This window comes from Anas acuta, chromosome 1 (genome assembly GCF_963932015.1).
Source record: "Anas acuta chromosome 1, bAnaAcu1.1, whole genome shotgun sequence".
Classification (NCBI taxonomy): Eukaryota; Metazoa; Chordata; class Aves; order Anseriformes; family Anatidae; genus Anas; species Anas acuta.
The window spans coordinates 183725323-183751066 of record NC_088979.1 but is presented as its reverse complement, the minus strand read 5'-3'; the positions used below and the strand labels follow the sequence as shown (position 1 = coordinate 183751066).

Sequence of the window (25744 nt, the reverse complement as noted above, 5' to 3'; positions counted from 1 at the left end):
ATTGCTGAATGAGTACTCCTGAACTGATGAGCAGGTTTTCCAGAGCTTTGATAACCTTTGCTTTGGTGGACGGACAATAATGCTAGGAACAGGTTACCTGGTCTGCCTTTATGACTACAGTCAGTGTTGATCCTGTCGATACAGTTTACCTGAAAGCAGTGGTTTTCTGCTCCAATTTGAAGCAGTGAGACAGTGACAATTTCAAGCAAAATCCTTGCGCGTTGCTTATAGTACATAACATTCAAATAGCATAAGGTTGTTTGGTAGCAAATTCATTTATTCTTTCTGTAACACTGGTTGATTTATTTGCAACTTGGCAAACCCTCCCTTGGCACTCACATTACTGTGTACCCCTGACTCATCCACGTGTAGCAGACTGACCCGAGCTTCACAAGCCGTGTTTTTGGGCTTTGCCTCACAGTAATGTCATGCTCTTGCAACAGCCTGTCCTTTGAGGCACTCTGTGCTTTGTCAGCACACAGGTATGAGGGGAAAATGAAGTACCAGCAAAACAGCTTGCACTGGCCCGAGCATGTACATGACTTCATGTTCAGGCCATTTTCCAGTGTCCTGTTTGCTTTGTTGCAGCCAGAAATCTTTTCTTTGCTTTCTGTTTGTATCCTGTGCCTCATACTTACATATTTGTTCACAGGAATGCTTATATATTTTTCATTGCAGTTCATGCTTTCTGTGTGCTAGAGGGTAAATTATCTCCATGTCTGTTCCACTTATAATCACATTTAGAAGCGAACTTACTTATTAGCAATGTACACGACTGCTACTTCTGATAAAACTACTGCAAACCCTCTGAGCACTCATGTCTGATCTCTCGCATTTTTTCATCTTGTTTATTAATCTAGAATGAACTTTTTCTTCTTTAATATTTTATTGCTTGCAGTTGGTCTTTTTGGATGTTTAGGAAGGCGATCTGTTATTTCTTTAGGTTTCTGATTACAGTGCTATTAAAAGATATTTTTTACAGGCTGAAAATGCTCCTGGAGGGTTCCCAGCATTTTAGATTTCTGCAGTCTGCTGGTGTCAAATCGAAGCATGGCTTTTATCTGGCTAACAGCGGGGTTACTCTTATTCTCCTTTTCTTCCTGCTATCCAGCTTCTTTGCAATTTTCCCATTACAGATCCACGGGTGCAACACAGAAGCCTTCCCCCAGCCTCTTTTCCACTCTCTTGACTTGCAGTTGGGATCTGATCTGCCACACTGGTTAATGTTCTTTTTCACTTGTTTATTTGCTTTGCAGCTTTTTGGTTTACCTTGGCGCACCAAGCCAACTCACTCCCGGCCCCTTGCACAGTATCCAAGAACAAGAGGAGTGTACCCCTGTGGAGCACCACTAAGGCTCTGCAGCTCTTCTTTTCCAATTTCTCTGCTTTTCCATTCACCTACCCCCAAGTATGTCCTCAACTTTTTATATTCTGGGGTATGACTCTGAAAGTAATAATACTAACAACTATATTGCTAAGCTATGATAGGAAGTTTCTAGACCCAAAACTACACCATTGAGATAAAAGTGGTCACCCTTCATCCTTCAGTAATGCAGAAGATCAAAGAAAGAAACAACCAGCCACTAAGGAGGCTACTGGTAAATCACAGAAGGGGCCAGAAATTTAAAACCAGTTGGAAGGCAACAGAGGAGGGGAACCTAACGGAGATGCAAAGAGACCTTGGCATAACGTCTGTGCTTCAGAGGAGAAAAAGCAACCATGCCAGACCACAAGCAGAGACAACTGGGGAGAGAAAAGAGGATGGTGGCAGAGCACATCCCCATGATGCTGTGAGAGATGCCAGCTGCAGCACAAGGGGAAGCCAGCAACAGATGGATGTGCTCAAATGGACGCGATGGGCAGCAAATGGTAAAACCCCGAAGCTCCCTCCTGCCAGCCCCTGTAGGCAGTGACCTCCGGCTGGGGGTTTTGCCTTTGATATAAGCACACATCCACTAGTACGAATGTGCTCCTGTGCTTCCACACAAGCAGAGCACAGGGATGCAGTGCCAAGGACCTGATGACAGTGCACACATATATGTGGCTAAGGCTTTCAAAACTGTAGAGGGCACATGACTACTTTGCCTTTCTCTCATTCATCCCTTCCCCAACAAGTATTCTTTCTCTTTCTTCATCCTGATCCCAGCTGCACTAAGCTCTGGCTCTTGAAGTAGGCCTGCAAAACAACTTTATTTGTTACCAAAATTATCCACCCCCACCCCATCCAAAGTTGAATTATTCTGCCAACCCTTGCATATAATGCAGACAAAAATTAAAGGCATTAAAAGCACAGTCCATGAAGTACTGTAGGCACTGGCCACATTCTTGAAGGTCAAAATATCATCTCATGGCCTATAAAGGTAACCACAGGAGCTAAATTAAGCCTTTGACCAGGGCACACAAACCATTAGGAACTGCTCTTTCCCTCCGCTCCCCTCCTTTCTCAGACTCAGGGGAGCCTGCTGCTTGTTTCTTCAGACATGCCGCCCCCTCACAGAGTGCTCAGACAGAATTTCCATGGCGCACATTGGCGGCCCGGTGCTTGCTGCGGTGGCTGACCTGACTCCCTGGCTCGCCTCACTGGAGAAGTCCCAGGCACAGCGCCAGCCAGGATTCATCTCCTGGGCTACTTCTGGCCAGGTCCTGCCCCTCTGGAGCTGCTTCTTCTCACCCTCACAGGTCAGCCCAAATACTTACATCCGCTCCAGGTGTGAAGGCAAAGCATTTGCCGGGCAGTGCACACTCCTCTCTGTAGTGTCTGCTGCCTGCTGTGGATGGGATGCCTACGCAGAGCGTTGATATTCTAAACAACTAAGTTTTTGGACTGCAGGCAGAGATCTCTGCCTCTTTTTATCCTGAGGCAGAGAGCACATCATTTTCTGAACAGACCACAGAGCCTTGCTGACAGTTTTCATGGAGAAAGGGAAGCATGCGTGACTGGAAAGCCTGCGTTGTCATACACCCAGTGTTTGCTGGCAGCTTTCGAGCAGAATCCACAAACACTGAATGGTGGGACACGTATTTAAGCGATGTCTAAGATGATAGAGAATTAAGTCTAATAATATTAATGTGAGGAAGGTCCTTTTTACTGAAAACTGTGAGCTACCCAGGAGCTCTCCTGACTGCTGTGCAGGCTGATGCACAAACAACATGTGCTCCAGAACTCAAGGATAAAACAGCCACTGCCCTCTGGCAGCAATTCCAGACTGCTGTGGATGTGTGGTTTATAAGCATCAATCATAATGGCAACAAGCCATGTAAACTCCCCCCCCACAAGCTACACTATAAAATCTATGTGCTATGGTGAAGACTCACGGAGAAGAATCAAGCAGTGAGCTAAAATCCTCCATGAGAGCCTGGTGGCACTAATAGCGCTGTGGCAGTGAGAGCTCCCTGAGCAATTGCTTCTAACATCAAGAAGGGAAACAGAGGATGGATGAAGATAAGAGGAAAATGCCAACTTGTGAGAATATTAAAGTGGAAGAATGTACCTCGTTAAATCCAACTGTGCAGATCAGGTTACTCAAACTCCCAGTATGGTGAGTAGTCACCTTTGTGTTTGTTTTCGGATCAGACTCTAATTTGTCCCCCTTTCTTACATTTATTTGAGCTTTCTGAAACCATATAATGTCTTCAATCCACTCAGACTAAAGCTCACAGAACTGCTCTTGCAAACAGACACTGAAGAACCAGAGCCAGCTGTAAGTTCTTATTCTGGTGGCTTGAGTTTGAAGATGAGATCTGAGGAAAGAATCATGCTTGTATGGTATCAGCCAGCCTGGGCCATACACCTAAGAAAAGCTTAATTCCCACCTTCAACACTGTTCTCACTGCCGTAGTAGCAAACAAATCAATTGAACAAACAAAAAACTGTCTTTTAGCCATGCCATGGCTCCACCTGCGTAGAGACCAGCCAAGCTGTTAGAGGTACTGCATAGCTGGATATTAACATTTAGCATCAACTCATTTCTATTTCAATAAAAAGGAGAATGCCCAATTCTGCTTATAGTGAAACAAATGATAGAAAGGTCAGTGGAAGAGGACGAGGTTACCAGAATTTAATTTCACTGGAATGTCTGGACTTGAACACCGCACAGAATGGATAGAAGAAATTTGTGATGGCGATGTAGAACTTTCTTCCCATTATGCAGCAAATATAGATAAGATGTTTACTACACAGCATAGACTCTTGTGGACCGGGGCATTTTAGTTCAGAAATGATTTTAAACTGAAATCCTTTCTGACTGGGTTTTTGACCCACCTAGAGGAAGTCTCACCTGTTCCTTGCCTCAGAAATGTGCTGTGCTGGCAGAATGGGGCAGAAGCACGAGTCTAAGCCCTGAGCTGTGCTGACTGCTGATCCTCATCAATCCAGCTTTAAAAACACACCCGTCACTCAGGCTGGGTATCGACCATGGCCAAATGTAGTAGTACTTGATAACTGTCCATGTGCTCTTGGTGGCAGCCGCTAGCCACATGTATGACCCCAGACTGTGGGGAGTACGGTGACACTTCTGCTCTCCATAAACACATCAGGCCGAGCAGATCCTTTTCTCCTTGTGTGTTGTTTGTACACTTCTGCACAGTGCTGGCACACACTGCATTTAAAATAGGCACTGCTAAAGCCAAAGCTATAGTGTTTAGGGTGATCAAAGCACACAGTAAAAACTGTGATTTTTACCAGCAGCAGCATAGCCAGATAATGTGCCAAAGCAAGGGGAAAATATGTAATAGGAGACATATTTTAGGAAGGTTATTGGAAAGAGGAGTGTTTTCTTTCTTTTCTATAGATTGAATAGCAGAATTATTATACAAAGCACAGATTTCTTACATCTCCTGAAACAAGCCATCAAGGAACTGCCTGAAAACAACATTGAAACGAGAGTCTAAATTTTAAAACAACACCAACCGACTGGATTGGCTCTCTGATAGCCTGTTCTGATGCCAAAAGTGCTTGGGTCACGCTTGCAGAGGTGAGTGTGAATGTGACAGCATGCACTGATTTTAATCCTACCACAGTCCATAGCTGGCTTTATTTTCTCATGGAACAAAAAGTAAGAGAAATGAAACTAGAAACCAATTTCACCAGTTTTAAGGCACAAACTGCTGTGCTTGATGATTCTGTATTACTTGCCATTGCTTCACATTCTATAAAGAAAGTCCCCATGGAAAGATTTTTGAAGTAAATAAAAATGCCTTTTAGCAGCAGCTGGCTTAGGTGTCTGATATTTCACTGATTCAGAGACTGGCACAGAGGAAGTCTTGGACTTTCATGAAAATGTCCACCTGGATGATGTCCGTGCATGACAGCTTCTCCCTGAGCCTGTCAGGCATTCAATAACCTTTTCCTTAAGCAGCAAAAGCAGCGCTGCTGATCTCATCTCATCTCAGACGTGTTAAGCAGGGAACCCCGTCAGAACAAGGTCACAGAGAGGTCTTCTAAGCCTACATGGAAGCTTCACACTACATTTCAGTACACTCTGTAACTTCTTCATGTGGTTTTCATGCAAACCATGAGAGAATCTATATATGCAGGAGAAGCATAGGAGAACTGGTGTAAAACGTACCAACATAACATCATAGCCTCTGTCATAGAGATCACAAGCACACAAACATGGGACTTGATGTTTCTGCACATTTCCTGCTCTGGTTAAGACACATAAGATGATTGACAAAGGAAGACTTAATTATAACCTACATTTCCACAAAGGAGCAAAGGAAGGTTGTGACAGTAAAAGATCATTTTCAAGCAAAATGCGTGCTTTTGCAGAGATACCACAAGGGAAAGGAGATATTTGCCTGAAAATAATGGAAAAAAACACTGTTTTGTGAAAACAAGAATATCCTCTTCTCAGCTGAATGTCATTCTTGACTTATTCCACCTCTTACTGCTGACTCCCTTCCTTCTCACAGAAAATCAAGAATTAATGAGACAGAAGTTAAAATACGGGAGAAGATAAAACTGTAACACACTCTTTACGTTTTATAGATTTACAGTTTATAGATATAATTTTAAATATCAAGATGAGGATAGAGATTAGTTAAACCTCTCAGCTATCGCAGATTCTTATAAATTTTGAAGACCTCATAGATAAAGATAAAGCTACTTGCAGCTAAAACCACGGGCAAGAACAGCTATAACCCATAGCTACATTTAGGGTAAAGTAATTAAAGACACAAATTAAATTCTCCTTCACTGTGACACTGAAAACAAAGCACATCTGTAATATAAACCCACATCATGCTGTCTGTGTCTCTGCATGCCATCTTTTTGAATGAAATAAATTATTAAAAAAAATTAATGCACCTTCATTACTCATTCTTCAGCTGCTGTGCATTAATTCTTGCAATTAAGAGCACTGGCTAGTCTAAGCACAGTGATTAAAACAGTGCAATAACTGTGTCTAAAGAAAATCTAATTTTTTCCAGTGCTGACTTGTTTTTATTCACTAGTGACACTTATGAGATAGTGTCACTGCTGAGTAAGTTGATTAACATTTCTTTTCTACCACATCTTTTCAACTTAAGTGTTTTCTAACATGCTTAAACTACAGTGTTATTGATTAAACAAAGTTTGTAAGGCAAACACAAGTGGCTGTGCTTGTGTTCGTAACTTGTAAACTTTGAATTTAAGTCATGCGCAAAGTACAAAACGGGTCAACGCAAAAAATGCACTTACCTGGTATGTAAACTGCACTTCGCTTGGTGATATACCTAATTTTCCATTGATGTTAACTTCAATTTGACCTTGTGTAGGTTCATCCATTCTTCCGACTTGACACACAATCCTAGCGGGAAATAGCAATGCAAGTTTATCTGTTAGCACTAGCAGCTGCAATACAAATCCAAGGTATGTTAGCTACCACGCATACTGTCAGCCAAAGCACAAACGTTGCTTTATCCTATACAAGGTACATGAATTCTGGCTCAGATTCCCACCAAAACCACGCAAGAATATTTTAATCTTTTATCTACATGGAGTAAAAGTCAAACCTGAGCAATGTGTACAGCAGCTACCTATCAGACTTAGCAGAAGACTCAAATTCAGTCCAGAAATCATAGAGGAAACTACCCAAACCTACACAAGGTTTTCACTGTACCTGGATGTGTCAAAAAAAAACAAACAAAAAAACCAAAGAATCCTTTCCTCCCCTACTTTGATGCAGGAATCAATCAGCTATCTTATACCTTTGTGTATTTCAGCTGCTAATACTTTTGTTGCACATCCTGCTATCTCCCAGCTTTAAGCTACTGCATTTTCACACCTACGATCAAAATCCCTTCAGAATTACTGTTCTCTGAAAATAAATCCTCAGATAACACACACAAAATCAGAGGTCAAGGAACAGTGGAGGAGAAAACATCCCGCGTTAACCCCCACTGCCACTGAGGGCTAGCTGCAAGGTCTGAATTTACGTTTCCAACAGGTGACCTGCAGAATATAAGCATGAAAATGCAACAAGGATTCGACACACTTGAAAAGTGGGACAAATGCTTAACGGTGAGCTGCTAATACAGTCGGCTAAGGATGCACATAACGTCTGCAGCCTGTGCAGGCAGTTTCCTGCAGGACACACCCTAGGAATCACTGTTCGTTTTCTTCATTCTTTCTCTCCTTGGATTATTGCTCTTCTGTAACCAATGCACAACTGCTTACAAAAAAAAAAAAAAGAAAAAAAAAAGAAAAAAACAACTCAGCCCCAAATTACAGAGTATAATGTACTTAAATTGGGACTTATAATAAAAGGATTGTCAAGTCCCCTAGCAGATCACTCCAGAATTTTCTGCCTGGGTACTGGCAAATTCTCTGAATTCTTGCATGTCCTAGCATGTGTACGGCCGCCTGAGTCTGTTCCTCATCATCTCTACTGTATTCTTGGAAGTTGTATCTTCTTGTCAGGCAGAAACAGGAAACGGTGCCTTTGGAGGAATTTCTACCATATGTCAAGCTAGGGAAAGCAGTCGGGGGCCAGGGTTGGGGTGTGTGGGGGGGAGCGCGGCAGCGTGGTTTGCAGGATTTTAATTGAGAAAAGCTCCCTCCCTCCCCTCCCCGGCACTGGCACTGCCTCCCTTCCCCCACGTTACAAGTGGAAAACTACAACGGATGAGGACGCAACTTCTGTAAGGCTGACAGTGAAATCACAGCAGAGCCAGTGAGCAGCCTTCTATGCCATAAAGCTTGCTGTCCTTCCACTCATGGAGAAACACCTCCTAAAAATGACTGGCTTTTTACTGCAGGAAAGACAGGGCAGCAACACTAGGTGTTTCTTCTTCTTTTTCTTCTTTTTATTTTTTATTTTTTCTAATTAAATAAAAAAGGTAATAATAAAACAAAAGAATGGAAGAAGATAAAGATGCAAAATTATAGATATCCATTTAAAGATTCTGAATCACTTCTTTTTCAGGGCTTCCCTAATGGAGAACATCCTTCAAAACCCCCTAATTTGTTGGTAAATTACATTATGCAAGTTGCATTTGTTCTCACCCATTACCACACTGGCAGAGCTTAGGAAACCAGTAATGTTGCTATGATACAAGGAGCCAGTCATCTCAGTTCTGGCTCCTTTCCATGTATTTAAAAATACCAAAAAGCTTTAGAAAAAAAAAAAAAAAAAACCAACAAGAGGCTGGGTAAATTCTTGTAAGGCTACACTGGGGTTCAATGCAGCTTTTGCAACACTGAAAATAGGGAATGGGGAAAGAGGGCTAAAAGGGAGTTGGGAATTTTCTGGGTAGTGATGCTTGTGTAAAAGGGAGAGATGGTGATAGATTTGGTAAGTAGCAGGAGATACACAACTGTATATATACTTCTAGGTCCCAAGGGCCCAAGAAGCTGCTAAATGCACGATCTACAAACTGACTAAAACCAAAGCTTCTTCAAAAGCTAAAGCAAAATCACTTAGGCACCTTTAAAATCTCTTTCAAAACAAGCCACAGAAATAGCAAAGAGTTGCTGTGCTAAACTTTAAAATAACCAAAGGGAGAGAAAGCCAAGGTTTCAATTTCTGTTTTAAATATCAAAATGAATGGAAGAAAAATCACACTGCTTAAAATACATCATTACTATTAACGTTACTACTGAACCTTTATGCTATGCTTTTTATCAGCAAGTATCAAAAGGGTAATTCCCTCTTGAAATTAGATGCTCGATATAATCTGTAGTAAACACCTAGACACCTAGAAGAATTTAGGCTCCTTGTTTTTACTTTTGGCACTGCTTAAGAGTGTGACAAGTAATCCACAAAACAGCTACCAACCTGCTTAGGCAACTCAACATCCATGGGCTTGTTGGCTCTGCGATGAAACTTAGTCATTTAAAGCTAAACCAAAACTCAGGGCTCCCTCCCTACCCCCAGGAAAGAAACTTTGTGGCTGGACTGTAACAAAAAGAATTAAGCTTCCTCTTGCTTTGCCTACTTTCCCATAAATCTTGTATGCTTGGCTGCACTGTGGTTGAGATTTAGCAAAGATTTAAATGGCTAGATGCACACCTACAATGCCTTTAATTTAAAAACTCATAAATAGTTTTCAGACATCTGCAGTAATGGTTTATGAAAGGTTTTCAAATAAATAAAAAAAAGTCAATCAATCAGAAGCAAGAGAGTAGCATGCTATCATAAATTTGTTGCTGTATAAGAATCTATAACAATTTTAAATAAAAACTTGGACATCTTAGTATGAAATATTGCACATATACTGCACTAGTTTTTTCTCCTCTTGATAATTTCTTATTACCACAGGAATGTCTTATTCTCCTGAAGATGCACAGAGGTTTCTTTCTGGGGGGTGTCTAAAATCTTATGAAAAATGTCCAGTGATTACCTTGTGGAAACAGAGTAGAACTCCTCTTTGAAAATACATTCCTTGTCTGCCACCGTTATATTGTTTACATCTTCTGCTTTTATTCCCAAATTAGATCCCATTATGGTCAAAAGAATTCCACCACTTAGTGGTCCAGTTTTTGGCTCAATCTGTGTTTGCATGAGGGAAAGTAAAAAAAAAAATAAAATCAAAATTAAATATTGCAGTGACCATGTTGCTCTTCCATATTATTTAATGTTACTTAGACTTACCAGCACTTAAAAGGAAAAAGATGTTTCCTGTAGGACCTGCATAAAAACTTGCTATGTACCCTAACTTTTTAATGCTAATTATTCATTTGTGAGCCCATAGCCAGTATTCATCAGCTGCAGATTTCATGTCTGCTGTGGCAGACTATAACGTACAAAATTCTTGCCCGATGTTTATTCTGTTTTATGTTTGCTTCCTCCACAAAAGCACTGGGATTTTGACAAGCAAATTGGACGAGCTTCCCTCATAACCATCCCACTGAACTTTTCCAGCTTTTTTTTTGGTTGTTTTTGACATGTTTTTCTCCTTTTAGGTTCACAACCAAACAGAACACATTATAAACACAAAGCGATGCCCCAAACAACTTCTTCAAAAATTTCTTTAGTCCCCTTGTCTTCCTTACTGCATCAGCTGGTAGGGTGCTGCAGTACATGGGTACTTTGTGAATAAAATGAGGACTGAAAAAATCCTTGAAATACCTGAAAAGGACTTCTGAGGTTAAAATATGATTTTTAAATTCAAATACTCTGTTATTCTAAATAATTCTAAATATTTTTGGGGGATATTAACCTGATTTGCTGCTTAATGTATGGAGCACTTCCACTGAGACCTTTTCAGGTGCTCAGCTTTGGAGAGCTGTAAATTTATTACCTGGAAGAAGGAGACTGCACAGTCCCAGATTGAGCAACTGGAAGCCAAACAAATTCATCTTCTGAAAGTCTGGATGTTAGTGTCTTAGATCTACCTCCTAAGCAAGTCTGAGCACAGGCACAGGACTGCTGCTGTTGCCTGCCGACCAGTTCAGCTCCAGAATCACTTGTTCGATTTTCCCGCTGTTTCTAAATTACTAAATTACTAAAACTGGATCCTTTGCCTGTGGCCATCTCTTTGCGCTCGCATAAATAAAGTAGCTGAAAAATGACTCAGCAGTGTCTGTAGCTGTTTCCAAATATTTGTTCAAATTTGAACCTAACAAAAGCCTTGAAAAAACTAATATATCACAACATTGTTAGTATTTAACCTGTAATCATGTACAAACAGTATCACTCTTAGATTCCTTTGTTTTTCTTTTCCTTCCCACTCACATCATCTTGATAAGGGCATTATATAAGAATTCTTCTCTACACTTTCTGTCAAGATTTCGGGAAATCTACCTTCCTTGGCAGACTTCAAATATTTACCAGCCATTTCTTCCCAAAAATAGCGTCACAGCCAATTTCACCCATCATGCTGCCATTCGGGCTGTACCCACACTGTACTTCTAGCTGCATAGCCTCAGGAGAGATTCATCGTGTCTCTGCCAGCACGAGGCACAGGTTTCAGACTTAAACTGTTAATGATCTGATTGGAGTGAAATATCCCTGTTACGACTCTCGGCCTCTGTCATATCACTACTGCATTTTGTGATAGCTGGGGATATGTCCTTATCAAATGGTGTGTGTGGGTTTCGACGTACTGATGCCCCTGTCTCAGTAATTTATATGGGATCAGTGGAAATATGTATCTAGACTGTTTTCTAGGATGTTATGCCCAGAAAAACAGCATTTGGTTTGTTGCCAAAAGGCAACCGCTAAAAGCAGATGAGAGTTTATCACTTCTTGCTTTGGCTGCTGGTCCCCCAGGGTGGAGCAAGGCTCTTCCTTCACCCCAGGGGGATGCTCACACCGCAGACCCACTGCCCAGTAAAAGCTGTGCATTGGGCCCCTCTGATTTCTCACATCAAACTTCTACTGCCTTGGGCTGCATCCCGGTTGGGACTGGGCAGTATCACTGACACCCGGAAAGCAAATTGTGGTGCAGAAAGCAGCAGCTCTCTTATTAAATGCTATTTATAAAGTCTAGTTTGAGGCCTGTTAGTGAGCCTGCTAAGTGTTTGCAGTTGAATGCATGGTGATCCTCTTTTATAGACTTATTTCAGGTAGAACAGACTTTGGGAGAGAAGAAAAGCCCATGCTTATTCCCAAGCTTCAAGTGCCATGTTTAAGGGTACGCTGCTAGCCTGGCTTATAGCACAGTGAGGCCATGGCTTAAAAAACAGTGAGTCTCAAAGACTCCATTCAGTCTCTTTTATTGTGACTCTTTCTAAATCTCTCGCACACATCACTACTGGCATTATTTCCATACAGCTATTTCAGAGGCTTACTTAACACCCCAGGAAAAGAAAAAAAGAGAAAAAATGCCTTTCAGTATGAGCTTGTTTGGATGCTTTCTGCTGAAAAATAATGCACTGGGAGGGTGAAGAACAAAAGCTATCTTACACGAGTGATTTCCGGAGGAGGACATGTGACAGCGGGACGAGCATGACAGAACTTGTCATACACACACTTGCTTGGCTTGCCATCTTCTTCACACCAGACACACTTGTAGTCTTGATGGGCCGCGAGGCACAGACTGCAGTCACTTCGCCCATAAGAGCAGTTGTACAGGGTCACTGAAAGAGGAATGGAGAATGCACTTAGACATTTCCCTCTGTTTCAAGGATGTTTAGAGTATTATCAAAGGAAAACTAATCCTATGTACAAAGACACCCATTGCTCAGCTTGGTCTTGTGAAGAACATGCACACTATGTACTGAACCCCTGAATGCTGCTGGGAGAAAACCCTGTTTTTTTGCTGGGCAGAAAACTCTCAACACCACCCATGTGCAGAGTACAAGTAAGCTGCCGAGTAGAACCTAAAAGCAGTTTTGTCACTCGGACTTTGTCAGAACACTGGAGCCCAAAGTCCTTTCTTTGACCATCCTCAGGGAACCTGGCTATGTGGCTGTTTGAAGACCAGCTCCGATGAGCAGGTCCTTCTGGTGTACCAGGAGCCAGACATGGAAAGCTGCAAAGTCCCTGGGGATGTCACTGGGGACAGGCATCAGCTGGCGTGGGACCCCTGCCAATCGTGTATTTAAAAGAAGAGAGCTGCCTTTGTGGGCTGTTTACAGGACATTTGGGCCTTTCCAAACTCATCACTAAAACCTGAACTGAATATAAAGTCAACACTTCATGAAGTGTTATCCTTTGTCCAACCTAATACCTCTTTGTTCTTCCTTTCTTCTCCATTTCCTCACTTTCAATTTCCACTTTGCCTGGGGTTGCCACCCTGACGTACGCCTTATTCCTTCTGCAGTGGGGTTTAATCCCCAAATAGGAATTCAAAACCAAGAGATCAGGTCTGACAGTCACACCTCTCCTACTGGTGAACCAAGCACCAGCTGTCCCAGACGCTAAGCTTATTTTGGCCTCTGTCAATCTCCAGTATGATGCAGTCACTGAACAGAATTAATTTTGCCAAATGGATGCAAAGACTTCAGACATAGCTGGTGGTTCAGCACCATAAGGAAAGCCTGCCCTTGCAAGAAAACATTTGGAGATGCGCTTGAGAGCTAGCCCAAAAGAAACAGACTGAAAAGATGTCACACATTTCTGTGGGGAAGCGTGCATGTGGCACAGATTATTCAGCACGTGAGTGCTGTGCTTCTCTGGGTAGGTGAGCTGGGTATCAAAAAAAAGGGGAGCTTCTTGCTCCCTCCTTTTATGCTGCTTCTCTGTGCCTTTTGGCTGCCCTGTTTTTCTGGCTGTGCAGCCTCCCCCTCTGTCACCGAGGCTTTGGCACTTGTTGAGTGTTTTTGTAAATCAGCTTAACTTACCAGAAGAGCAGAAAACTATCCAGGTTTCCTCCTGTGCTCTTTCAAGTGTTAAATGTGCTCACAGATGGGAGTGGGGAGTACACGACAGAGAATCAACATCTCCCCTTTCCAGCGGCCATTAACTGTTTTAGCTCATTAAGCCTCAAGAAACGGTACCCTTAGTGACATTGTTTTTTCCCCAAGGAGGTTCATCCTTACGGATGCAGTAAGCAAACTGACAAAAACTGAGGTGACCAGAGGTGGGTAAGAGACCAAGGTAATCCCTTTGAGATTGCATGTGGTAAAGGCCAGAAAAAATGTCTATTTAAAGAAAGCTTTTATTCTCAGAGGAGTAGGACTCTAGGAAGGACACCAGCAAAACCACCCTCCAGCCCCTAACATTTCAATGCACGTGATATCCTAGATAATAGCAGCAGAAGCAGCTTTTAAAATCTAATTCTAAGAGGCTGCCATGTCAAATTCCTACTGAAATGAAAAAGTAAAAAGGTAATGCTGGTTTTCCATTATTTTCAAGCAGTGCCCTTATTCCCCTGCTAGCTCTGAACAATTATTACAGATGCCCAAAATTTCACTACAGCCTTTCTGCCTTTTGCATGAGAGCATACAACCCCATAAGGGCAGTTTTTCTCTAAATGCTGCATATTTAAAAACCTTGCATTCAGTTTCACAGTTACAGCCTTTAGTAGAATAGCATGATTTTATTCCCTCCCTTACACTGAAGAATTAATGCAACACTGAAGACCGCTTTTAACTCTTCTTACATCTAGTCAGCATATCCATTTGCTATCAAGCAGCTTTGCCAGGACACATTCAGACAAGCTATCATTGGAGGTGCACGCAAAGCTGAGAGACTTTGGCGTTAGTATCAATAAATCAATAAGAAAAAACATGCATTTGGTTCAGTTCCTCTCTTAAATTTACAAGGAATCAATGAGCACAAAGTAGGAGCAGCATCATTTGCTCCATATACTGAGTGCATCAGCATGGAAGTCGCCGAGTTAACAAACATAAGCCAATAGTTTGTGAGTTGACTCTTCAGTCTGGGTGTTGGATATGAATGTGGCGATGGGGAAAAGTGTGAGACAGCCTGGGTACATCAGTTTGGTTGTATTGACAGGAGAGATGGCACAGGCTGTAGCAAGGAAGAGTTTCCTCATGCCCATGCACCAGTTTGCTTCCTTAATCCAGCACTCAGACTGCTACTTCACAGCAACCTGGACTGGCAATATGGTTAAACAAAACCTTCCTTCTTCTCTTTGCCTTCCTAAAGCCTGCATTGCCCACCCACACGGCCACATGACCACCTAGCAAACATGACCATGCACAGGAGCATGTCTACTGCATCGCTTTGTTGTACTTCATTGGCTGGAGACAGATTTTCATCCCATCCCTCCATAAACAATGCTCGCGCTGCCACGTCTCGGTGTCCCTCACATCCCATTGCAGAGAAAGCTACAGCCTTAAAGCATTAAACACTCCCCTTGTTCACTGATCAGCTCATTAAATGTACCAGCAGCAAGCCACTCATTAGATTCAGACTCTTATCCATCACCTTGAGACGCCAGCTGTGAAATCATTGATAAAAAGGACAAAGGATAAAAGGGATACATTGGATGTCATACCGTTCAGCACCCCTGATGGCTCAAGATGTAAAAGCACTGTCGTAACTTAGTATTCGCTAAGTGTCATAGAAAGAATGGGTTCTTTGACTGGCAAGTTCAAAGGTGCTTCTGAGCAGCAACCATATACCCAAAGTCAATTCTTTTCAAGATGCATAAAAAACCACTATGCTCTGGATTTCATATGGCAAGGAAATTTTAAAGCAGGACAGAAGTTAGATTTAAAAAAGTCTTTTATAATAAAAAGAGATGAGACATTTGTTGATAATTTTTCAATTCCCCTCTTGCAAGGGTTCTATGTTTTGATTCAAATGATAACCTTTCTTTAATAATTTAGCTACTTCTTTTTTTTCTATTTTTCCCCTGGACTGGGAAAAAGATGGTGGGAACATTTGGTCAAAATTTTGTAATTTTAAACACCGCAGCTTTTAAAATGGAAATGAAGACACTGTGAGACTACAATATCACCTCCCCATAACATGCATGCCAGGTCCTCTTTTAAGTGCTTCCATCACTGCAAAAAAAGCCATAGGGAAAATCTTCTGAAAACATACTTCTGTGCTGCCAATGTGACATGGGATCAATTTAAGTATTGTACAGATGGAAAAACACAGTCTGAAGATTTAATCTGTAGGGGAATTTACATTGGGGCAGTATTAGTTTTTCTGATGTTGACTCATCACACAAGTAGTAAGTGTGTTGCTTTGCTGTTTTTCCAAGATTGTGCCTTAAACATCAGTCCAAAGAAGTGCCGGACAGGTCCCAGTTCCCAGAACTGCTCCACTGATTTTACGGAGCTTTCTCAGCTCAGCACTGGACTAGACCCACAGACATAACTGCTTCATCGTTGTAGGTTGAAAGAAGTAAAAATAAATAAATAAGCGATCTATATCAGAGTCCAAGTCTCTATTTGTGCTATATACTAAATATACTTTTTGTTGCCATAGAAATAAATGAATAAAGTAATGAGATGGAAGCACACAGTGTATTGCTGACTGCCAGCAGAAACAAAGACTGCCGAAGCTGCCACTTAGGAGCTGAGACAGCTGAAAGTGCAGACTTGAGGTGAAGTCCAGACGAGTGGCAGTAAGAAAAATCACTTTTCTGCTATCAGAGGGAGCAAGTTCATTTTAGAGAGTGTGGGAGGAAAATGACCATTTAACAACCTAACTGCTGAAGTATACTTGAACTGTGAAGATTTGTTATTAATATTGCCTTTCAGAGAAAAGTCCAACTTGAAAATACTGGCAACATCTTGAAAACAGCCTTAAATACATAAAACACTGGTGTGAGTTTAGTATTGATAACTTTTGATCTGTCAGCTTTGATTGTTTCAACAAAACCAGCAAAACCTAGAAAGGTAACATCCTTATCCATGGCTCCAAAATTATAAATAGATTTCTGTTTACTGTAATTAAGCTCTCTTTACTTCCGTATTTTGTACTTACCCATCAGTTTGCTGTCAATCTTGACTTTGCTTGTTGTTATGGATAAATTAAGTTGTACGGTTTCATTTGCGCTATAGGAGAACTGAAAAAGACAACACAATGGAGATATTAATTTTGCAAGGTGTATTTCTTACCTTCCGTGATACTCTGTAATCAAAGCTGTGAAGATTTCAGAAACTATCCAAAACCGTATGTTCTTTTTTTCACCTTGGCCAAATGTATTTATAGAAAAAAAAATGTTTTAATGAATCTAATCCTTCACAATCAGAATTTTCAAGTACCACAGGAGAGCAATATCTGAATACCTATTTTTCATTAATTTAATTTACGTTTGGTTATAAGTATCCAAGCAGCTAGGGTACTGTTCAGTGTCAGTAAATAGCTGCTGACCCTGCTGAGTTCTCCCTTCCCACACCATCTGGCCCCATTATTTCTGTGGCCGTGGCAGGCTCACACCACACAGAGGGGAAATCTCTTGCATCTTTTGCAGTGCAGCCCCCTCATTACAGCCAAAGGTTTACTTGCTCCAAGACATGGGCTTCTGCTCAGGTTGAAAGACAGCAGCAATAACAACAGGTGGCAAAGAAAAACGGCAAAGGAAAATATACTGGCTTTATAAAGGAAATTATTTGTGCTAGACTCAAATGCTGCATAAATGTTAATTAGTTCTCAAAACCACTCTCTTAGCAAGCTGATACGACATAAAGGTTAAAGTCAGCATAACATTTCTGAGTTTAACTTTGAACATGGTAGGCTTTTTTTTTTAATACTATTTCCTTTCTCTGTAAAGAGAGAAACCAGAGTGAAAGACGCACAACTAGTAAGTAGCCAAACAACATACAGTTACCATTCCCATTTTTATAGGTGTAAAAAATAAGCAATTTGAAAGATAATTAATTGGTGTGTAGAGAGGGAGAACTCTGAAATGCTCATCTTTCACCCTCAATGATTTCAACAGATTGCATAAGAAGTGGAGAATAGAGTGATGGTCCCATATTCATCCAGGGACAGTTCAATGAATCCATGGATTGCATAGGTAAAAAGTAGGATAAAGATCCAAAGCCTTAAGAAGAGACATTAGGAAAACTGAGCCAAAGCTCCTGCCTTTGACTGCTACCACCAATGGAGAATCTCCACCAGAGATGACTTTCTTCTCTGAGTGAAACCAGTACAACATATTTCCAGATACAGATGTATACTGGAACAGGACTATAAGAACAGAATATATTTGGTAAGTGGACCGTATTTTTGCATTTACCTCTTTAGTCATGAACGAAAAATTTCCATCTGCTGATTCAACAACAGGAGTTTCGAATTCAAATTGTCTGTTTCCAACCACAAATTTTTTACCCTGTGGAAGAGAGGAGTTCAGCTTAGAATTTTTACAGCATTATCAAGTGCAATAAAACATCACCAGGCAATATGCTGTTCAGCACTGGAAGTAATAAGATCAAATGGAGAAGGCTAACCAGTTAAAGTCGTCACCTCAAAACAAAGCTGGTGAAACATCCAGCCAGCGCAATCTGCTGCTTTGCTGCACCCCTCCAACATTCCCTTAAGGTGCAAGCACCCACGTAGCACGAATAAAGCAAGAACACATCTAGCACTTGCTTTCAGGGAGCACTAAGGAAAAGCCAAGACACGTGAAAGCTGGATGGCTTCACACATCAGATGTGTCATTAGCAGAACTGCGTGAGTTCTGCCCTTTAAGGTTTTCTCTGTGGGGATTCTGGGCAGAGAAGGAATGCAAGAATTACATGGGAGAAAAGAATGAGCATCTCTCGGACCTTGCTGGCTTTGTTTTTCCTGCTTCACCAAGACTCCAGCTGTGTTTTCACAGGACAGTCTTCGATGGCAGCACCAGCTTAAGGGTATTTCTGCCTCCTACAACCCTTCTTCCCCTCTCTTCTCCCTGTGTCCCAAATCCATTCATTCCTGCCACTAGGCTGTAGCACACAGTAACTTGCGCAGTACTGGCACAACTCTCAGCATGCCTCTTCTCGATCAAGGGCCTGAGCTATCTAGAAAGCAAAACCCATGACACTGTTTCTGTGCTGGGTTTGTTCCCATCCTGGCCCACAGAACAGCTGCCCAAATAGTTTTGCTAGAAGACCCAGAGGAAGAAACAGGTGGCAAGGACAGTATTAGACAGTATTGCTGGTAAAGACTGAAGAAAGCAGACTCCACGGGGCTACATGACCACCTTCACCTTAAAAGCTTTCTAGGCCCTGCTTTCAACCCAAACCACTAGAATCTCAGAGCAAACAGAAAAATAATTTTTGTATTTTTGTTAACTTGCTTTCTCCTTCCTGCTCGGAGGGTCAGAAAGTATAACCTCATGTATGAGGGAAGTAGACCTTATCCTGTTTATTTGTAGCTACTTTAATGCTGACATCGCTGGTAACTCACAGACCTGGTTTATCTAATTAGTGCAGTGTAAACCTTTCTTATTGTCCCTTCATTCTGGACACCAGAGCCCACCAAGGTTTGGGGCTGAGGAAAAGCATGCACTTAACCCAGCAGAGGACCTGACTCCAGTCTCTCAGACGTTTATGTTACAGAGGGAAACGGACAATTTACTTCTTCCTCCTCAGAAGCTGCATACAGAAAATGAGCTGCTGTGCTCTCAAAAGCCCTTTCTGCATTTTCTGTTTTACAGAAAATGTATCCATCCAAATTTTAAAGCACCTTACAAATCTTTTTTTTGAAGAACACTGCTTTACTTTCCCTATTCTACATTTCAATATATCTTATATTTTAAAAAGTGTTCAAATTCTGCTGCTGCAGTGTAAAGCTCTCCCATGTGCTTATCATTAGCAGACCATGTTGGAAGAAGAGGGGGCCTTCGATGTGAGTGATGGCTGCCACCTGCAGTGAATGGCAGACAAGAGCTGCAATGCTAGGCTCTCTAGCAGGAGGCCACGGCACCCAGCAGCCTGGGTGCTAGAAGAGACATGCAGCAAACATTGAGAAGCAGGTTATACATATGACATGCATGGCAAAGACAAATCTAAATGGGAAGTTACTTCTAACTAAAATCTTCGAGAGCTATCAAGGTGATCTTGATGCTGGTATATCTGTATCTTCTACTGTGCCGGTCTTTCAAGGACTTAGCTGGAGAATGTCTCTTGCACGCAATACAACCGATAAATATTAAACTTTCCTTCAGTGCCCCTCAGCTGCTTGTTCTGGATGTGGCTATTCTCAAGAGAACAATGACAGTTTGGATTTACTTCTGCTTCCTAGTCAAATTCTTTTAGAGGAAGGAGGGTCAGAAAAACAGTCAACAGCTTCTCCTCTTTTAGTCTATTTGCCTCCAGCAAAGGCTCTCTCACAACGAGATTTATTCATTGTACTGTAAGTGTTCACAAGTTAAGAGGTGTATATAAAAATTGTGAACTTATTCTTTAAACTTGAGTTCTGCAATAGCAGTTTCAGAAGCTATTCACATAACCTACTCACCGTGATAAGCTAAAACTTTAAAGGCTAATCTTCATTTACAAGTAGAGATGCTCACATTCATGATGCTGGCTAGTGTGCTTACCCATGGTTAGGAAGGCTGTGCATGCTCTTTTAAACAAAGCACAGTTTAAGCTAAGATAATAGAGCTAGTAATTCAAAGTAACAACAGAACATTCATTTTTTGCTGATCACCTTTTCCTAAGCAACAACAAAGGCAAGGACAATAGGAGGAAACCTGATATATACCAATGTCCTAATCAACAAAGACCTTGAATGTGCTCATGGCTGCACAACTGCTACCTCCATACATTATAATGCCCAAGATGTCCTGTGGCAAAATCACCCACGTGAGAAGCCACGTCCTATTTTGCATGTGGGCTGCGTGCCAACCCCTATAAAAGATCTGTCCATACTCTTCTGAGCCACCCTGCCCTCCATGAGAGGTTTATTGAACACTGGATGTAGGTTATCCCATTACTCAAGTGTACTTTCAGTAATTCAAATTATTGCTTCAGATAGTTTGATAACATCAGAACGACTGCCTGTATAATTACAACTATTTAATTTGTCTGTTTTCACATATCCTTAGAGGTCTGTGCATACAGCTGTAGACACTGTGTGTGCCTGTTCAAGTCCTGGCACTGAAGGCATTACTATTTTGTTGTAAAAATGTACCTCTGTACCAGGATACATGGGGCTGCTCCCATGACAGAGATGTTGTTTCCACTTGGCTCTCACCTAAGAAAAATTATTCTGACATCACTAGACACTCATTTCTCTCCAGTGTCTTTCCAGCCTAGGGCCATCCATCTAACTTCTTACAGACACCTGAATTCCATGTAAGCCTCCCTGGGTTCCAGTTAAATAAACGCATACTGGTCTGGTTGGTAGGAAAACTGTTAGATGTTGCTATCCTGTGACAAAGCATTCAAATCCTCAATATGTCTCTGGCTTTGTTATATGTAATTGATACCTCTGAAAAAAAGGACAGAGGCATTTTCTTTCTCTTTTATCTACTAGTAGTTCAGAAAGATTGAAGTGCTTGTTCACAGAATGATAAACTAGACAAATGAGATTAGCTTTGTGGGTTCCTTCTGCTGTTTCTCCTTCTTTAAGAAAAAGAGTCCTCTAAAAGGCAAATTCGGCACATCTAGATAATGCATCTGCCCTGAGCTTGTTCTCAAGATAGAATGTGCTCTTCTACTTAGATCAAGAGAGCAGGGAAAGCTTTTCCCTCTAGTGTAGAAACCAGTTTGTCAGCTCTCCACAATGCTAAGACAAAGAAACTGGAGTGAATTCTCCATAATAAGCTTCCATTTTCAATATAAATCCTGCAGCTAAGTGTTGTGTGCTGCATCTTGCACACAGTGTAAGTCAGACCAGACTCGTTCACCCAGCCAGATGTCCTGCTAGTCCTGGCCATCACAGAAAACTGATAAAAATCACCATTTTTTTTTTAAACATATATTTATATGTCTTCAAGCAAAAATATTTATTTTTGAACATATGCTTGTTTAGTACCACATGTACAGTATGCTTTTGATATGACTGCAGTATGTATGTGTTTCTTTTTAGCCTTTTTTGACCATGCTTCTTCTTATATTGTTGTAATACTCCAGTCCTGTTTACCCTTTTATATCTCTTGGCAGTCATAGAAGAAGAGGTGATAGAAAGCCTTTAAGAGTTAAAATACTTCAAGGGAATTTCCCTTTGACAAGGGAAAAAGAAACTTCAAAAATCATGAATCTTTGTTCAATTGATAGACGGCTGGTGGCTTAAGCAATCAATACAATCCAGCATATCTATCATTAATTTGTACTTACATGAAGACAACACAGAAACAAACAGCAGAAACCAAGAACTATACTCAAGCTATCACCTAAAGAAGTTTTTTTTAAGCTTTGTTTTTATCACCTAAACTAACATTTATGCAATGTCCAGGTGAGAAAACAATTAAAAACTTGGAGTCAAATTCTCACTTGTTAGAAGCCTTGTAAATGACCTTCTGGAAGCAGGTACCGAGAAACAGAAACCTTTGCTACAACTGGGAAAATACCTGATCTTTTGGTTTGATGGTTTAAAGAGAAAAAAAAAAAAGAACAAAATGCGATTTTACCCAAACTAAAAGCATGTAATTTCTGAGTGCATTTTTTTTTTGCTAGAAAAGTGGAAAGAGCACTGGAAAGCACACTGAATTATGTGCTTAATATATGAATTATCAAAAAGTAAGTATTTAAATAGAAAGAGTAGAAAGAGATATTTAACGTTCAGACTTTCTAAATATCCTCTCCTTTTGATAGCTGAAGAATAATTTTTAAGGTGTTTGAGGAGGTCCACCTTACATTCTTTAAAACAAAAATCCCCTAGCAGTTACAGTATTTTGCCCAGTTCTGATCTCTTTGTGATGACTTCACATTTAGAGACCCTATCATAGTAACCAATCTGATATCAAACTTAAATGTGTAGCTCCTTTCCTTCTTTAAGAAGAACTATGAGCAAAATCACTCAGAAAAACAGAAACTAATGCCTTAAGAGTGGGTGTGGCTGGAGAAGTGGAATTCAAGTGACAGCTAGCTTTGAATTTATCTACTTACCAGATAATAATCTAGATGTTTTCCCTCAAAATACACTGTTGTTCGGTATTCCATGGGTATTATTGGAGGGCTAGGGTTTAGAAACTGTGGGCATTCTTCCTCCTGGGGAGATAAACATTTTACACGTTATTCAGAATAAAAGTCTTATCACAACAAGCTCCGATGGCCTTCGGACAATGGAATGATTGTTCTAAAGAACTTCATGCTTAAAATACAGTGACAGATTTGATTACACCCTTTCAAATTAGACATGCTAAAAATGACTACAGCATATGTCAAAGCTGTGGGTGATTATCTTTCCCAGCCTTGAAATCCTGTTCCTCCCATTGAAGCAAAATAGTAAAAGGAACAAAAATATCCTTTCAGGAGTTATTCAATCTCACTGCCCCTCCTCAATCACACCCTTAAATTCCCACCCCCGCACTGTCACTAAAAAAATCTCACACTTCTGGAGTTAACTTTAGAATCATTTAAAAATCCCCAACTCAACCAACGGATATGAGAAATAAAGCAGAGAAAATATTGAAGTTTTCTAATAAAAACCTAATAAATTTTATTTTTAAACATTACCATATTTTGTTTGATCACATCCTCTGTTGAAGAGGACTCTTCACAGATATGTCTCTTCCAGTCCCACTGGCAATTCCATCTATTGCTTGCACAGGAATAGCATCTACAAATATAACATGATAGTCATGACAAACTGTCAGGCTTCTTCCCCCACTGACAAAAAAAGTAAATTAAATTCCATCTTTATTCATGGAGAGTAGATCAATCTGCTACAGAGTCCTTACTATATTAAGCCGAAAATCAAATAGTAGGAACAGTTTGAGAACCCCCCAAAGCTACATTTTTCTCAAACATAAGCAAGGATCAGAAAACCATGGCACCTCTCACAAACTTTGAGACTGGGTCCAAGATGAAAGAAAGAGATCTTGATCAACCTTCATACGTCAGGTTGAATAATGCAGGGTTTGAGTTGGCTGTTTGTCCTGGGGCAGTAACATCTCAAGTGGGGAAGATGCTGGGGGCAGAGTCAGCTTTGACCATCATATTTGAATGCACCGTAACCCAAAGCTCCTAGCTAGCATTTGTGGCAACACTTAGTAAATGGATGTCCACAGAGCTCACCTGCAGATACTTTAGATACTACCAAAGATGGAAACCCAATGAACTCGCCTTTAATTGTATGTGCCATGAATATTCACATTCTAAATGTCTTACGTTACCAGCTTCAACCATTTTTAAAATCCGTTAAAGTGTGAGAAAAATGAATTGAGCCACTGGAAAAGGGCTTAAATATGAAATGATTCAGTAACTCGGCTGCCAGTTACCTGAAACACCATGCCACAGAATCTAAACACCCCAGTTAGGAAGCTGAAATACTTACGGCTGGTTTTCATAGAGATTCATTGCTTCTTCACAGTCATAAAAAGGGTAAGTATGTGATGCAAAAAATATTTCTTTCTCTCTAAAGGTTAACCGTAATGGAACTGAAACATGATCTATCACAAAAGAGAAAGAAAAAAAGTTATCTAAGTGGTTGTTGAATTCTTTAGCTCTTGAGCAGAGTGATACAATAATAATACTTTTATTATTTTATAAGACAGGCAAATATTTAACTACACAGTTGACACTCTGGATCTCATGACCTGTTATACTTTAGATTTATGAACCCTGCTTTGTCTTTTTAACCTCTAAAATTTTTCAGCAAATGGTTTTCAGAAGAAGAGCAGAGATGGGATAAATGGAAGAAGCAAAATTACAGAATAGTTTTTCTTTATGGAAGTGTTAGTGGTACTATCATCATGCTAGAATATTAAAGAGTCTAAAAGCATAAGGAAAACTGAGTAAGAAGGTAATTGAACACAGATGAAAACTGGCACGAGAACAGTCAAAGATTCTCTTAGATATGAATATGTCTTCATGTAAAATTACTTGTTTCATTTGTGGATTAAAACTGTCATTGTCATGTGAATTGAAACAAGTGGTCCTTGCAGTTAATGCCCAACAATGCTTGCAATGCTAAGTTACCACAGTCACTTGTGATCTTCAGTTTGCCATACGCAATTTCCCCACAAATGTACTTATCTGGATCATTACTGAGCTGAGAGTGGAAAATTTATCTTTAGAAACTGGTGCTTTCTTCAGTGAAGCTGTTTGAAATACCTTTTGCAGAAATCATTAAGCCCTTGTGACAAGCTATTTCACAAGCTATTGGGCAACTTCAAACTCTGCTTTCCTTTAACAGGTTCTTGAAGACCATGAGCAGCATGACTGGAAGTCACTTTTGCCTGCACTGGCTCCCGTTAAATATTCTGGATTGGTAGAAATGCCAGGGGATTTCCTAAAAACGGGACAGGAAAAAAGCATCCCTCTTCTCTAGAAATATCACATTCCTTTTGGAACTGACCATGACTCCAGTAACTTGGGTTATTCTAAACTCAACAGGGTTTTTTAGCAGTAAGTGGTCAGCTCTGGACTTTTTGTCACATGCTGTCAGGAACCACTGCCTGTGGTAATAACTGTCTGCTTTCTGCTGAAGTGTCTGCCAAGCTTCTGAACATCTTGATATTATTTTTGAACAATCTTTCAGATTGATCCCTGTGGGACAAACTCAGGGAGGTGCAGTATTTCTAGGTGACTTGGTTACTCTAATGCCATTCCCGACAGGTTTCTTGTCTTACATTTTATGCTGGAAGATGTCAAGCTGTCATATTTGTCAACTTAGTCTCTCTATGTGTTACTTTTCAAAATATTTAGGGAATGTGAATTGGCCCTAAGTAAAGGAGTGCTGTTTTAACACTTTGCACAGTCTGATACCTTGACACACCCCAGCTATTTTAAAACTTAAGAGAGATTTTAACATCATTGCTCTTTGCACAACTAAAACTGGATTTTGACCTGCTTAAA

General features: G+C 40.7%; 1 protein-coding gene across 8 annotated transcripts in view; it reads right to left on the bottom strand.

Annotated features, from left to right (window-relative positions):
• Positions 1 to 25744, bottom strand: part of PLXNB2 (plexin B2) — a 257191-nt gene that overhangs the window by 39693 nt on the left and 191754 nt on the right. For all 8 annotated transcript variants that reach the window (XM_068669637.1, XM_068669631.1, XM_068669632.1 and 5 more), the window contains 8 exons: positions 24222 to 24336; positions 23402 to 23504; positions 22832 to 22933; positions 18034 to 18126; positions 16776 to 16857; positions 12330 to 12502; positions 9823 to 9971; positions 6680 to 6788 (listed from right to left, as the gene is read on the bottom strand). In XM_068669637.1, the coding sequence (XP_068525738.1) occupies positions 6680 to 6788; positions 9823 to 9971; positions 12330 to 12502; positions 16776 to 16857; positions 18034 to 18126; positions 22832 to 22933; positions 23402 to 23504; positions 24222 to 24336 (926 nt within the window). The remainder of the gene's footprint in view (positions 1 to 6679; positions 6789 to 9822; positions 9972 to 12329; positions 12503 to 16775; positions 16858 to 18033; positions 18127 to 22831; positions 22934 to 23401; positions 23505 to 24221; positions 24337 to 25744) is intronic.